The sequence below is a fragment of the Pseudochaenichthys georgianus genome, chromosome 21 (genome assembly GCF_902827115.2).
Source record: "Pseudochaenichthys georgianus chromosome 21, fPseGeo1.2, whole genome shotgun sequence".
NCBI classification, from domain to species: Eukaryota; Metazoa; Chordata; class Actinopteri; order Perciformes; family Channichthyidae; genus Pseudochaenichthys; species Pseudochaenichthys georgianus.
In genome coordinates, this window is record NC_047523.1 from 26,793,813 (window position 1) to 26,810,101 (window position 16,289).

Genomic DNA, 16,289 nt, shown 5'->3' on the forward strand with positions numbered 1-16,289 from the left:
GCCCTTTCTTGGAAGCATAGAAAGACATTCTTTATGTATGCGCAATACACAGCAGAGGGTGAGGTGGGGTCAGGTCGGCGGGAGGTTACAAGTACATGCGGGGAGTCGTAAAGCCGTCTTTGGTTCTGGTCTATCAAGTCTGCGATTGACAGTTTAGTAGATCATTATCATATGAGGCATACTCCTCAATGAGCCACGGCAACAGACGGTTTCTTTCTTCCACATACTTTCCCCTTGTTTCTTACTCTTCCCCACGTCCCCCGCCAACCCTCCCTCTCCCTGCTCCTTCCTTCCTCGGTAAGTAATTCCCTTCCTCCCTTCCATTAGACAATAACCTCCTTCAGAGTTGGCAACCGCACCAAACCAGCACGGATTCTCTCACTAGTGCACTCAGGCACGAACTAGAATGGTGTAATTGTCGGCAGAGAGTGATGAAAAAAGCATCTTTACATTCCGATCCCTGGTTCACTGGTTGTCTGTGAAATGTAAATGTGGAAGCCATAGGTCTTCCCCTATCACACAGCCATGCAGTTTCCAAGCTGGTTAAGTTATTCCTGGATGTGCTTGTAATGTTGCCCATCAAACAGACACAAATACAAAAGTGCAGAGTCTGTGGAGGTTTAGTTAAGCCCTTTTTAGTGAGCTAATGAGCTTAGTGGGAGATACTGATCAGCAATCAGAGGAAGCCGGCCCACATGTGTGCTTGTGCGTCTGTCAAAAGGACAGGGGGGACCTAAGAGGAGAGCAGCATCTTTACCCCGTCTATGCCTGCCTTTTATTATGTACAGATTCTCTTTTCCTGACTCACCAGTGGGCTGAATGCGGAGCTGAGTCTTCTCGCTCTGCTTTCTGGTCATCGTAAACCAGCTGCCATCTGTGTCCTGAATCCACTCCGCAGCCTGGCAGTACAGCAGGCCCTGGTCCACTGGCTGCAGCTTGTGAATAGTCAGCCTGTAGGAAGTGGCACTGGTTTTGTCCAGCCTGAGGTCCCCTGCCGCCATCCTCTGCCGGTACGGGCCCCCGGAGCGCAGGACAAAGTCCCTCGACAGGGTGACCAGCTCCTGGGGAGGGGATGCCGCGTCCTCTGGGGAGCGCAGGTACCAGCCCACCGATAAGTGAGTGTGCTGCAGGGTGGTCCGAGATACCTCACAGGTTAGCTGCAGCGTGTCGCCTTCCACCTTGGACAGAGTCTGGGCGGGAGCTACTACTGTCAACGAGTCCGCGATAACTGCAAAGAAGAAGAGAGAAAAATTAGCACTAGAGTGAGGATATGTACAGTTTCCTTTATGTCAGGGCAGGTCAGAGTTATCCCTTTCTTTACATTCCATATGAACCCACTACCAGTCTATACAAAAAACTGAAATACCATGTTATTAGATAGACAGCTTTGTTCTATTTAGATATAACAAAGCTGACTATATTTGATTATTATGGAAGTTCAAACTAACAGGCCTTTTGCTGTAAGTGGTTCCAAATCTGATGTACTCCCCAGTGAGAGGTAAACGTGTTAATGCAACCAAGCTTTTGTTCTGAGGTTGTTGCCCTCTATTTTCTCGTCAATACACGACTTTCACATGCCATCGTGCGCTGATGGCATTTTCTCTATCTCACACAGACAGGCGCCTCCAGCACTTTTTACAGGCTGATTATATCCCATTTGGTGTTTCAATAGCAAACACACCAGCTCCACACTGGCATCTTACAGCTTCACTCGCTTTCATTAAACTTTTCAAAAATGTTTTGATCACGCGTACTAAATATGCAAGCGGCAGGTAAAAATGGATGCTATAAATGTGTCCGATCTAAATAAAACTGAGTGCAGCGGACAGACTTCAAGCCAGATGGTGGAGAACAGTGGAGATGAGGGAGGGGGACAGTCAAGTACAGGGAGGCAACAGAGACATCAAGATGTGTGAATAAGCAGACTGCAAACACTGACAGAAATAAACATGCATAGGTTTTAAAAGGCGCTAAGGGAGTATTTTTGGATATTTACCAGGGCCGCTGTGTATTAATGTGTGCGGAAGAGAGGAAAAGAGACTGATAGATATCCCTTGATCTCAAGCTCCAAAATTATAGCATTAATGACGACAAAAAAGGAAGAAAAGTTCCAGGATGTTGAGTGACGGCTCTCAACTGTGTCTTGATGTGTGGTTGTACATTAAGACTATCCCGTTTGCTCCATATTCAATGCGTGACGAAGCTGCATTGCTTGCATATGAATGATGTCACCACACACACACACACACACACACACACACACACACACACACACACACACACACACACACACACACACACACACACACACACACACACACACACACACACACACACACACACACACACACACACACACACACACACACACACACACACACACACACACACACACACACACACACAACCTAAGAAAAGGAGAATATACAAAGACACACAGTGTTTACAATTGACAGCAGTCAACCATTAAGCGAGGATGAGATACAAATGAATTGAGCGAATAATGCAGAGAAGCTTTCTTGCATTGCCATGTGGTGACTGTGAGCCCTTCTTAAAAGACAGAAAATGGAAGTGCTTTGTGAGGGTTTATCTTGGTAGAGTGCTTTGTCAAGATGTTTGGCTATTCAGGCTCTTAAGGGATTGTCATTGTCATTGTGAAGACTACAAATCAGCATGTTCGAGGCCTTTGCTTCGACTCAAGTCACCTGCGATGACTAAACATAGACTCAAGAAAAAAAGATATATTACCGCTATCTTTTAATGTAAGCAAATACACACTACATACATCCTCTGTGTGTGTGCTCATATTTCTGTTGGAAAACACAAGTTCAATTGAGAGATGGGGATTGTGAGAACAGAGAAACAGACACCACTAATGAAACAAACGGGGGGAGAACAAAGGCATAGAGATCAGAGAAAAAAGATAAAGGAGGCAGAGAGGAGGCATGACATCTGGTTATTGGAGTTTAACAAGACACTCAAAGAAAGAAACAAGGACAAAGCAGAAGTGGCAGGAAAAGAAAGTGAGTAATCAGATGGGTCCGACACAGTGGCACTCTAATGAGATGCTGCTTTGTGGAGGTACATTAAGTCCAGACAAGAATAAACAATTTCCTGCAATAGTTAGAGGCAATCTTGAAAATGTATGTAAATGCCTCCAAAAGCTTTTTCTTATTAAGGGACCCCCTTTTTATAATTGAGTAAGCTAATAACCCCAGAATATGGAGAAATCGTTTATATTGTATTTAATGTGTAACATCTCTCTTATGTTTTCTTTTAACAAGTCAAACACACTTTTAATAAATGTATTGTTTTCTTCTCTCGGTTAGCTCTGCGTTTGTTTTAAATGTGGAATTTTCTAATGTGAACTAGGGCTGCTCGATTATGGCAAAAATCATAATCTCGATTATTTGGGTCAATAATTGATATCACGATTATTAAAAACGATTATCCTTTGAAAACATCAATTTATTGGAGAAAGAAAATGTGAACAGTATGTTTTTAACAGTTGATTACCCTGAACTTTAAGTATAATTCAACTGAAAAAAAAAATGTAAAAAAAAATGTATTTGAATAAAATAAAAAGTAATAATAATAACAAAAAAATAAAAATCGTTTTATTTTGATTATGTTGTTTTCGTAATCGTTGCAAGCCATAATCGTAATTGCGATTGAAATACGATTAATTGAGCAGCCCTAATGTGAACAAGGCCGTTTAGCAGAGAGGAAAGGCTCTGAATATAAGTCTTTACCTCGCCCATACCCTGTTACAAGGTTCTTCCACCATTCAAATCAAGAATTCCTTACAGGTTTTTGTGACCCTCACTGGGGTCCTCCATGTTGGGAACCACTGCTCTAAACCACTTCTTCATTACCTTGAGTGCTTGATGAACATTCAAGCAGCAAGGGATACAAATGGTAGTCAAGGGCAGGAATAGAACTATTCTGCTTGATAAAATGACTAACATGGGAGTCTTAGTATTCCTTTATTAGTGTTTGTATAAATATGCTTAATATCTCTGCATGGCAAAAGCCTGTGGGAGAGCATGTGTTGTGTGTGATAGTGTGTGTATCTCTCTGTCCGCAGATCACCTCAGGTACTACTGGACCCTTCAGGCTTATGTGTATTTGTGCTCATACAGTATATGACCTTATCTCTAGGACCTCTTATGTTTGCAGTAATTGCATTTTTTTGGTTCTCTTTATACTGTCATTGACTGCTGACTCCAGACTCCTCTTAAGCGACTGAAAGGACGCCGGGGAAGAATTGAGTAAAATTCATCTGTTCTTTGTTTGGGATGGGAGACACACCTGTATGCAGATATCTGCACTCTACTGAGGGCACTTTTCTATGTTATTGCAGGTCTACGCTGAGCAATCATCTCCTACTAATGGTTGCTACTGCTGGGTGATAATCCCTCAATATTATCATTTACTGCCTTTCAGTGGAATCATATTGTGAAGATACAATTTCAAGTTATTGTTCTACAGATGTCTAAATAAATGTTTCTGAGCAATTAAAATAAACAAGATTGGGATTTTAAAGAAAGAAGACGTTATTTTTGTATTATGTTGTGTGTCAGTAGAATCAAGGCTATTAAAACGTTTTATCTTATTGAAATATGATTTTGCAAACAACCAAATAACATTAATATTGTGAAAAGATTCAAACTGGTTTGCCAAGACCTTTGTTACCATTCAGTGTTCTAGCTGAAATAGACATAATGTAAATACATTTCATTACGCAAGCGTCCTCTTCAATGACCTGGTGTTGCCAAGTCCTCTTACTCTGACTCTTGTGTCAACACTGAGTGAACGGCAGCTTCAAGTAGACATACTGTTTCCACAACAACACACCTACGCTACAACCTGCCATTGCCATAGCAACCCTCCCACAAGATGCCGAGGGCCTCTGATAACAACTGGGATGAAATATTACAACCGCACCCCCCCCAAAAAGAAACTCCCCCGCCTGAAAGACACAACCGATGAGATAGCGACAGGCTAGCCAACCTCATCATTTCCCAGGGTCAGGCGGGGGTTGTCAACACACCGAGATCCTCCAATAGCCACTCTGACCTCAATCTTGGAAGGATTAAGAACAGGATGAGATGGCATTGGTTGGCACACACAAACACACCCTCATTTTGTGTCTTGTGAGGACATCGTATTGACCTATAGGCCTACCTTGCTTAACCGTAATTGCTGTGTGCCTAATTCCAACAATTACAAATAGTCCTAAAAGACAAATCTAGGGAACATTCTATATATTATTGTAGAAATGTTTTCATATAAACAAAAAATGAATTGATCCTACCAATGACATAGTAGGATCAATTCATCCTACTATGTCATTGGCTCTTCATTATAATGTACATAGGCACTGTAGCTTATTGTAAGTCAATGTCACATATACCATCCTGCTGCTGTTAATACTCACTTTACACCATAAGTCTATCATTCCATGCTAACAAATAGTACAAAACAAACATATTTTCTCCTGTTTTAGTAACATGCACAAGACACTACAGGGCCCAAATGTATTTGGAAAGTGTGTAGGCTTTATTAAAAAAACAACGTATCCATGGCCTGTTCTTTAAGATGTATTCTTTTAGGTGATTTGTTGCCAATAACAAAGATGGTTTAGTATTCCATGTCTTATTCTTAAACTTGTATCTAATTAAGATACAAGTTAACATTAGATCTAAATTACACTCATTTAGATGTAATGAGTAAATAAAACATTGGTAGGACCAGCTTTGTGTGCCTTCATCGAGGGTCAGTCACCACATTGGTAACAGATTGTGCACCCTATAATGTGATTAACACAAATGCACACACTCAACTTAGGTCAATTATGTGTTGAAAGAAAATGTAGCTACCCTGCTATGCCAAGAGCTGTGCAGCTGCAACATCTTTCTAGCTCATCTAAGTGTTATCATAGTGTAACCTAAGCCTACGATTGGGTAACCAAGCTATTAAAATAATCTTCTGAGAGTAAATAGCAGATTTTTTTTTACTTTCCTTACCTTTTATCTTTCCTTACTCGGCAGAAGTGCCAGAGAAAGTCTGTAAATGTGAATTCCTCCTCAGTGCAAAATTATGCATGTCTTCAATACATCTGCCAATTTCTTTTACCATTAAATAAATAAATGAATTTGATTCAAGGGCTTTCAGGAGTTAAGAAGTAATTTTCCTCACTTGTATCGCATTCGTAGAGACTCCAATATCAGAAGCACCAGCGATTAAGACATTTCTCACTGATGAATCAGTTAACCTTTTGCATTTTGAAATGGAGAAACTTGTGTGTGGATGTGTTATTCACTTTTTTTGACTGACACAGAATCTGCCAATCCTTTATAAATCTTTAAAACTACTCCCTTCCTGCTCTACCTCATCTGCAATTTTCGCTTTCATCTCTCTCCATTCCCGATCTTCCCCTCTCTCAGCCCTCTGAAATGAGCGACGGTTGTCATCCCTCAAGCTGGCCTTTTAAGTCCAGTTACACCGGGATAGAAGTGTGGGGGACACGAGGACACACAAAAACGGGGAAAAGATATTTCGCAAAGAAGACATGAGCAAAAGATGATCATTTTGCATGCAACAAAACCTTTAGCATCTCTCTGAAGCTTGTGCTGTGGCTGTTCAAGAAGCAGAAGCAGAAACGATCCCTTCCAAAAGAAAGGAACAACAGGAAATCAAACAGCAGCGCTTGTTTGTGTGACTACAACGTTACACATGTGAGTGTTTGTGGGAACATGATTTTTTTAAAGATGAAACACATTGTGGGAGAAGATGAGGATGATAACTTGCCCCGGATGTTAGTGCAAATGCTCTGGCTCAAATAAGCAATAACACAAACAACACATGCGCCCACACAGATTTAATTTCATTGTGCTTGTGAATTTAGGTTCCTCCTACTGTATAAGCCCAGGTCTTGAATGCAAGTGTAAAGGCAGCATGTGAATGACTCTGTTCTGTTTTCAGTATGTTAGTAAAGTAACTTAGCCTCAATTGGAAATGTCAAACTTTTGCCACTGGCTGCTTGCCAATCAGAATGAGGGAGAAGATATCAAAGGTGTTTAACAATGGCAATATCCATGATGGAGCTTTTCTCTGACACATATTTAGAATTGTTTATGCCTTCTGGCAAATACTGCAAATAATATTCTCAGCTCTGATAGGAAGGCGCTCTATAAGATATTTGAAACAGGCTGCAGGGATTTGCTCAGATTCAGCCACAAAAGCATTAGTGAGGTTGGGCACCAGTGTTGGGGCATAAGGCCTGGCTTAGAGTGGTGCAGTTGGTGTTGCATACTAAAAATCCTTCATAGGGTTGAGGTTAGTGCTCCGTGGAGGCAAATCATGCTCTTCCACACCAAATCCAGAAACCTTAGGCCTGCATTCAAACAGACTCGCCCATAGCAGCTGTACTGCCGGGTGCAGAGGCGTCAACTTATCTCTGGAAAAACCACACAGGGTTCTCAAGGCATATTATTATCATAAATATCATTGGGACTGGGGACAAAACCAACGCAAGGAAAACATCCTATATGCAAATTAATACAAAAGTATACACCCTTTTGGTCCTAAAGGGTATGACATTCTCAATGCTACTGACTAGCACAGCAGATGTTCAAGCAGCTGACATAGTTACCACTTCTCTGTGTTTGTGTGTTGCGCTGCAAAGCAAATGCCTATTTGGCAAAGCCAGTAGGGTAATTATTGTTAATTACTCTGTGAAAGTGAGAGTACTGCTGAGAGGGAAACAGAGCGAGTGGGCGATCTTTAGCTCCTCTTCGTGTAAGTCCAGCATCATCGCTTAGCAGACGTCACTGACTGCCTGGAACACATGCAGGCGTGTTGGGTCAGTAAGTGATAAAAAAGGGATATATATATATATATATATATAGATAGATATACACACACACACAGGAACTGTGTCTACATCTGTCTTTCTCATCCTTATTGTCCATTACTCTACTCTGCCCATTCACAACCTCCACGCCTGTGTTCCTCTCTGTCAGAGCTGTTGAGTCAGAATGAGGGAGGAAGTGGTTCAACTGGGTAATGTTGAGAGGGGAAGGCAAAGTACGAGGAAGCAGACACATATGAGGATGAACACAAAGAGGGAAAGGGAAGAAAAGAGCAAAGATGCAAAACAATGCTCGTCAACCGTGCAATGTAACACAATTTCTGTGCAGGATAAACTAAAACTTCTTCAAAAACATTAGTATGTTTTTGTTTTTAGTGTGTATATAGATTCTGGACTGAAGCTGTTCCTTTTACTTCAACACCCTACATTTATACACAATACACAAATAAATCAAGAAGGCCTTCAAACAAAACACCACAAGCAAACACCAAATCCAGATCTGATGAACAGAGGTCTAAAAAAGAGCCAACCCCAAGTGCCTGAACTGATAATAAGGACAGGATACGGAGTTTAACTTGAAAAAAAGGGCAGAGTAAAGATCGTGCCTCGGAGCCAGAGAGGAGACACGTGGGAGCCCTCTTTAACAGAGAATGAGACGGAAAGACTGGAGCAGAAGTCTGCGCCGTTGGATCTGGGTCCACAGCAGGGAGTACATCCATAATAGAACACACACGATCAGATGAGCCCGACACCTTATCGAATCTCAAATACAGAACACCACTCCTTTCATCTGTCTCCTTCATTGTTTTTGCATATTTATGTAATACAGGCATAAAGGCTGTTGTGCATTGTACGGACCCAGGGAGACGACGTGTTGATTAAGATTTGATGTCATAATGATGTGTGTTAAAATGTCGTTCTCCTGTGACTTTGTGTGTGAAGCTGTTTTGTTAAATACACATTGTACAGTACTGCTGTGTTCCCTTCTGAAATAAGCTCTGGCCACTGTTGTATATTATTAACCAGGTACTGTGAGGGCAACAGCATTTACTGAGCAATAGAAAAAGTACTAAACTATCTACTACTATAGTTTTAAAATGGTTGGTACCATGTCAAGTCTTTTTGTATTTTACAGTTAGAATGCAGATTTTTAACAACTACTCAAACAATGTTTTTTTTTAGGAAGACTAAAGCATATTTCTCATATCTATCCTGAAAACTGCTGAAATTATTTTTCTTTTTTCAAAATAATCAAATACAAACAATAAAGTTCCTTTGAACTCTGTAAATGTTGAGCAATGCTTTCAATAAAGCTCCATGCGCACTGCTGCAGCATGTGAAGGGATTCTTCAGGTTGAAAGGCTAGCACTGCCTGGTGATGGTTGCTAAGCTATGATTGGACAAGGGGTGGTAAGCAAACTGATAATAATGAATTGGTCATTTTAATACAATTCCGTTCAATGGAATGGAATCAATCAAATGCTATTCCTTTACTTTTTTTAATTGTGTTGCATTCGTAAACATTTTGCTAATTGGCGAAATGTTGATAATGCCTTGGAACACAACCATTTAATGAACAAACGGAACGAGATACGAAACCAAACATTAATTAGTCTGTATTTGGATGGCACTGTGGACTCACTTGGACTCAGTCTGCATAGCTGTCAGATAATTGACTTTGACGTGGCTACGTTCTTGTTCAGAGACAGATGTTTTTTGTTTTGGCAGAATACACAACATCACATTATCTGTGTAACAAAAGCAACAGAATCCAATACTTTTCACTACATCACATTTACCGTTTCTGCAGAAAGTACATACTTTCATCAACAAGCCAAAGGTCAAGATCTTGTGTGTACAGGGCTGAAGCTCTTGTGATTTATAACATATATGAGAGTCATGCCAAAGCCTAATCCCGATCAGAGGATCATTGTAGAGAAAATCACCACGCAAATAGGGAAAACATTTTCTCCATTTGCTCTAATCTGTAAACATAGGCTTATATGAGGGGGCCAAAAAGCTAGAGTAGATGCAACGTCTTCCTTTCCGAGTCGAGTCGTGCAGAATAAACGGTTTCCTTATACATTATGAATGTGATAACAATTGCTTATTATTTGGATCAGAGATTGTGGTTTATTATCTATCATATTACCACATAGCTTGAACCGCTTTACTTTTGATATTTTATTTACCAAACTGGTACGAACGCAAACACATTTGTCTATTATTTATTTGTAAATGAGGCACTATAAGATGAATGTCTCACTCGATCACTACTGATCAAAGAGGCTTCCACACAGTCCTATCATAACACACCGCATCCAATCTGTTTTAACTGAGGAGAGATACAACGGGAATGGTGGGTTGGGGTATTAAGAAGGGGTTAGATGATATGAGAAATCTTACAGATTCTGTTATGAGATTTTCCGTTAGGAGCTGTGAGGTCCCCTGCTAATGGAACGTCAGTGTGAGGGGGTGTGAGTGTGTGTCCTGTGCTGTAACACAGAGGTCACAATGACTGAAAGGAAAGGGCCTCTTCATTTAATAATGGGGTCTCAGAAGCATTATTTCTCCTTACATTCGTCTTCAGGCTCTATCCCATTTTTCTACTCAAAATCTTCTTCTTACTCGAGCTCCCTTCATCAAAACCTTCCCTCTACCGACCCCCCCACTCTCTCCCAGATCTCTGGTCAGTTTCTTTTGCATTTGACAAGTTGCTTGTCTGCACCCAATTATCACTTGTGCCGTTTCCCTTGGCCTCCTTCCTCCTCCAGCTTGTCTCCATCAGGATTGTGCTAGATCAAAGGCTACCATGTTGTATTGAGTTCTGATCACACTCCAACCCGCCTGTAGTCTACATGTCAGTCAGACAATGACCCTATTGCAAGTTGGTTGTATCCGAGGTGGCCATAAAACTAGTAAAGGGAGCAACATCTGCTCCGTGTGTGAGTAAGAGAGCGAAACAGAGCTAAGCCCCCTGTGGCTATCACAGCTCCTTATACCTAAAGATAGGAGAGGCACATCAAAAATCTCTCTCTCACCGTCTCCGTTTTACAGAGTCACCCAGGCACCCAAACTCACCCAGACAGAGCCCAGGGGACAGCTGCTCTCTGACACACACACAGCATGAGTGACAGAGGTACTCCCCTCTCCTCACTCCAGATCTGTGACTCCGCTGCCCTGGGTCACTGAATCAAACATGCAGTCCTAAGGGGTGTGCTGCTTATTAACATTCCTTTTGGAGACAAATGTACAGCAGTTTATTACAAAACTCGTTGGCACAAGTTGTGTTTTTACTAATTTGTGCTGAGCTGCAAAATGCATGAATTTATAAAACCCCCTCTTCTAATAACAAAAAGCATAAGCAGTATAATATATGAAAAGAAAATGAAAAGAAATATATAAGAATACATCTAAAGCACTTTCATGAGCCGTTGGATCTCCCCGGTTTGTTTTATAGGACTTCTATGCATGTGTCCAGGTTTTCTCACAGAACAGCAGAAGCAAAGTGCGATAGGTATAACAAAAGGAGAAAGTGGGAGAAGAAAAGAAAAGGAAGATGGGCAGCGAGTGAAGAAGTGGGCTTTGTTATTGTAGCAGGATAATGGTGATGTGGAGTTAAAAGGCTGAATTGTGCGATAAGAGAAGGGATCCGTGGTGAGAAGAAGAAGCTTTCAAATACGAGACGCCGTTTACACAAAGGCAGAAGAGGAGGATTGAACACTAACTAAGACGCTCGCAAACACAAGCGGGCACACGCTGGTACACACAATATGACACAACCTCTCACTGAGGCCCAGCCAGGAAATGAGCCTGAGTGAGTGTGTTGGGAAGATGGAGAGTAAGCAGAAGATTATAAGGCAAGGCGTAAGAGGAGGGGTAGTCTGACGAGAGGTGGGAGTATGAAAGACAAATCTTCCTAAGAGCATTTGAGAAGAGCGGTGTGCAAAGCTATCGTTGACTGAAATCCTTTAGAGCATCAAAGATGTACTCATCATGCGTAAATACATGAAATGTTCCTTCTATTCCCTCCCTCCCTTCCTCTCCTTTTTCTACACTTCTCTTCTCATCTTCGCCAGCTTCAGACTCACTTTCTTCATCGTTTCATCTGTCACGCGCTTCCGTCTGCTTGTGCATCCAAATAAAAATGAATTACAGCAAACACTCGGGAAAGACATACTGAAGCCACCCCTGTGTGTGTGTGTGTGTGTGTGTGTGTGTGTGTGTGTGTGTGTGTGTGTGTGTGTGTGTGTGTGTGTGTGTGTGTGTGTGTGTGTGTGTGTGTGTGTGTGTGTGTGTGTGTGTGTGTGTGTGTGTGTGTGTCTCCAACAGTGCTGGCTTGGAGGTTGTTAGCACATGTGCAGGGTTTTGCAAACATCAGCACATACATGTTGGCACACAATTACCCGTCTACCTATACCCTACAGGCACACATGAATGCACACAGGCACAACAATGCACCATGTGAAATTATTCGCATTTACAAACAAAACACACCTTCCCCCTTGTATGCTAACAACAGCATTTATCAAGTATATTATATTTCTAATATTACTAGAGGTGCAAGTATGAAAACTAATGAACTGCATCCCTGTGGTGCACTTACTGTCCCTCCCCCCTTGTATTCTCTCCATAACAGGAGCTCCCACCGTCTCCCTTCATCCCTCCATCAGTCGCCCCAGCCCCAGATGGTAAAGCACTGTGACCAATTAAAGACTTCCCTGAGGATAGAACCAGTTATAACCCAAACCATCTGACCATTTCTCTGTGCGTGGATGTGTGTGTGTGTGTGTGTGTGTGTGTGTGTGTGTGTGTGTGTGTGTGTGTGTGTGTGTGTGTGTGTGTGTTTTTTGTAAACCTTACAAAACATATCATTGTTTTTTAATCAGTGTACAAAGACTTGTCTTCAGGCCAGTTCCAAATGGCCGCTACCCTAAAAAGGAACACAGTCATATATCTAAAGTCTTTTGTGTTTTTCAAAAACTCACAATGACAAGAGCGAAAACATTGCAAGGCTGAGGTTGAGTGGAGCAGAGTGTGGAAGCTGGCCAGAGGTGCATAATATCAGCAGGTGTGTGTGTGTATATGAGAAAGGGTGCCTTTGAGGGAAAGAGAGACAAATACAAATAGAGTGAGGGAGGTGGGCAGCACTCAATCACCAAGCACCCATCCAGCAGGGCAGCAGATGAGGGAGCAACTGTCTGTCTAAGCTGCCAGCAATGAGGAGAATCAGGCATATGCCAACCCCACCCTTTGCACGCAGGCAGGCACACACACACCCATTATCCCACATCCCGAGCATCGCCTCCCTGGCACCGGGGCACAGGTGGCAACATATGTCTGCCGTCTACCCTGCAGCCAACTGAGAGGGAGGGACTCTTCATGCCTCTGTGTGTTGCATGTGCACATGTATGTCTTTACACAAAGTCAAAAGTCCTTGCTAAAGCTTTTAGATATCTGTGAGTTGCTGTTTGTGTGTGTGTGTGTGTGTGTGTGTGTGTGTGTGTGCGTGTGTGCGTGCGTGCGTGCGTGCGTGTGTACCATTGGATTGTGTACTTGAGATTTAAGATAGCAGTGTGTCCCTGAGACATAGCTCGAGGATCATCAGCTTGCTTGCTTTGTCGCTGCATCAACAACATGAATTTAGCCTCCCGGGCTTCTCGACTTTTACTTTTCGCTTCAACGCCAGCACTCGGAAAACAGCCTGCAGCTGGCTCTGCGCCCCCTGTACAAATCTATTATATCAGGCATTTTAACTAAACCTGTGTTTCCTATTGCAAATAACGAGGCTGTGATTAGCATGCTAATGAGGTGGGTGCAATGCTAAGCTTCAAACTGGTATCAGCAGTCCAAACTGACAAGCCCATGACAAACATAAGGGCGAGGAGATTGTGGTACCCCCACACTTGATTTTGTATGAGGGAGAAACATTGTTGCTTTAAACAGATGCTTTATGTTGGTGTAACATGAATAGTCTCGGTTTCCACTTAATTTCCATTTGTCACACAAGACTCGTGCTGCAGGTTAACAATACAAATGTATAGGCACTTATCTAATAATGGCTTGTTGCGGTTGAATCCAAATCAAAAAGGTTTTTAAAATGTCCCTGCCTCATAAAGAAGATGGAGCCTTCTGTATGCTGCCTGCTCTTTGTTAATATAATTTCCCCACCCTTTCCTCTATACAACATGTAGTAGCATGCTGGCATGGCAGAATGGAGTGCAGCTTATGTGTTTGTGATTATATAGGCAGTTGAGTTGCTCAAACAGCTATGTTTATGCCAAGAAAACAATGATTTGCCTACAAGTATCTTTAACATAACCTGCCGTGAGTGAATGCATGAATGCCAACATCTGTGCATGTTCTTGTACATCTTATGTAATGTCCGTGTCAAACGGGCTCATCAGATGTAGGTTATAGCTTGCACCAGGAACAACCTCTTGTCCTCTTATTGCTCATTCAAAGCAGCCGCTAACATCTAACAATGAGGCAGGATGAACGTCCTGGACCCCAGTCACAACCACATTAGTACTGCAAGCTCCACTCTTTACTAGCACACATTTTAACGGCATGAACACAAACACTCGTTAGCACATTAATTCCCATTCATATTCATGCTGAATTCATATTCAAACTGTGGCTGTGTTCTGTTAATCTCACAGAGAAGAGGCAGCAGACCCCTGAGGGTTAGCGCTTAGCTAAGCTAATCAAATCAACTAGGAACACTGGCGCATCTTTAGCCCATTATATAAACATTTATAAACATATATACACTAAACACACACCAACACACATGTATTTGTTAGCACATTAAATATTTTCTCATAAGATTAGCTCAGTAGCGTGTAGCGCAATGACCTAAATGTGGAGCCTCGTTGACATAATTCTATTTTTAAAAAGGGTAACCGCCTACATTTGAAGGAAAGTGTATAGGCTTGAACATGAGTCTGTAGGCTAAGAGAGCATTTAGAGTAATCTTTAATAGCAACTGCTTTGTAATTAGGCTGCCATATTCCATAGCAGCTATATTTTGAGGAAGAGGAAATTGGCGTAAACACTGCAGCTCATTCAGGAGTCACTGTGTTCCTAGTCTCTAAGACCTAGCTCGGGACCTACGTTGGGTCATGTCATTTATATTAAGTGTAATTGAGGATTGCATGTAGTGTTTTCCTCTGTGTTTTTGTGTTTGTGATTAAATGTAACAGACCCATCTAAATACATCCCTTTTTATTGAATTACAATTTACTTTTGTATTCACTGCCCCAACTTTGAGTACAGTCTTTGTTAGGCCCTATAATGAGAAGAGAACTTAAAAACGTTTATCTTTCTCCACCCACACATGCAGGTGCTTGGTAGGCCCTGTTCAACAATGCTGTTTTATTCAGAGTGCAACTTGTTCACCAGTAGTATTGTGTACCACAGTGATCCGCTGGGTTTTTAAAGTCCTCTTCAGTGATGTTCAGTAGAAAGGATTTCTTCCGATGGGAGCACTACAGCGCACTCAATTATGGGTGTGACATCTGTCCTGACTGACAGCTCGCTACACTCTGTGACTGCGACTCTGTTGCTGTTACTGACTGTGGATGTATGGTGGGTCCGAGTGGTAGTAATGGTATTTAGCAGAGAGCCCTGTCTGCTAAAAGTAGATGAGATGTGCAAGGAAATGGCAAGCCAGACATAGGGATAACATCTCCTTCCATTTGGAGTCCCGTCTGGTCTGCAGCTTAGAGCCAGTATGTGCACACATACACAACAGGCAGAAGAGGGCATGCAATAGTAAATGAAACAGAGAGGTGATGGTAAGGCCAGAGGGGGGGGAGGGGGGGAGCAGAGAAAGCTGGAAGTGTCACTGCAAGGAGAAACGAGGGAGATAAAATGCTCCAGTCACACACAGGCCTCTGCTCGCAATCAATACCGAAAGACAGAGAAACAGCCTCTCTTGTCTATTCATCTACACTCTCACCTTTATATTCCAAGTTTAGTACATCTGATTTGATCTTTCCTTGTCAACACGAGGCTTCAGCCATATGTTTGCTTGCTCTAAAAAATAAAAGTATTCTATCCCTTTACCACATCCTCCCTCAACTGTCTTTATTCAGTCACCGGTTGCGTCCACAATGCTATGCTACAAACGTGTGCTTCAATCACCCTCATGCCTTTCTCCTTTGATGAATCTCAAAGAGCAGCTGTATTGACAAACCCATATACCTGAATGACCAACGCCAGCTGGGGGGCCGAGGAGGGGGACCAGACCGAATCGACTCAGGAGCTTTGGATTGATGGCGCGAGCAGAATTCAGATGATGAGAGGGAACAGAGAAGAGGGATAATGGGAGCGGGGTCCCGATGTCACCCATTGTACAAGATGGAATGCAAGATGACATCCCCACATCTCATTAAGTGAAGTACAGGAG

General features: G+C 42.2%; 1 protein-coding gene across 1 annotated transcript in view; it reads right to left on the reverse strand.

Moving 5' to 3' along the window:
• Nucleotides 1-16,289, reverse strand: part of igsf3 (immunoglobulin superfamily, member 3) — a 62,547-nt gene that overhangs the window by 24,160 nt on the left and 22,098 nt on the right. Inside the window, exon 3 of the mRNA XM_034110476.1 lies at nt 809-1,228. Within this exon, the coding sequence (XP_033966367.1) occupies nt 809-1,228 (420 nt within the window). The remainder of the gene's footprint in view (nt 1-808; nt 1,229-16,289) is intronic.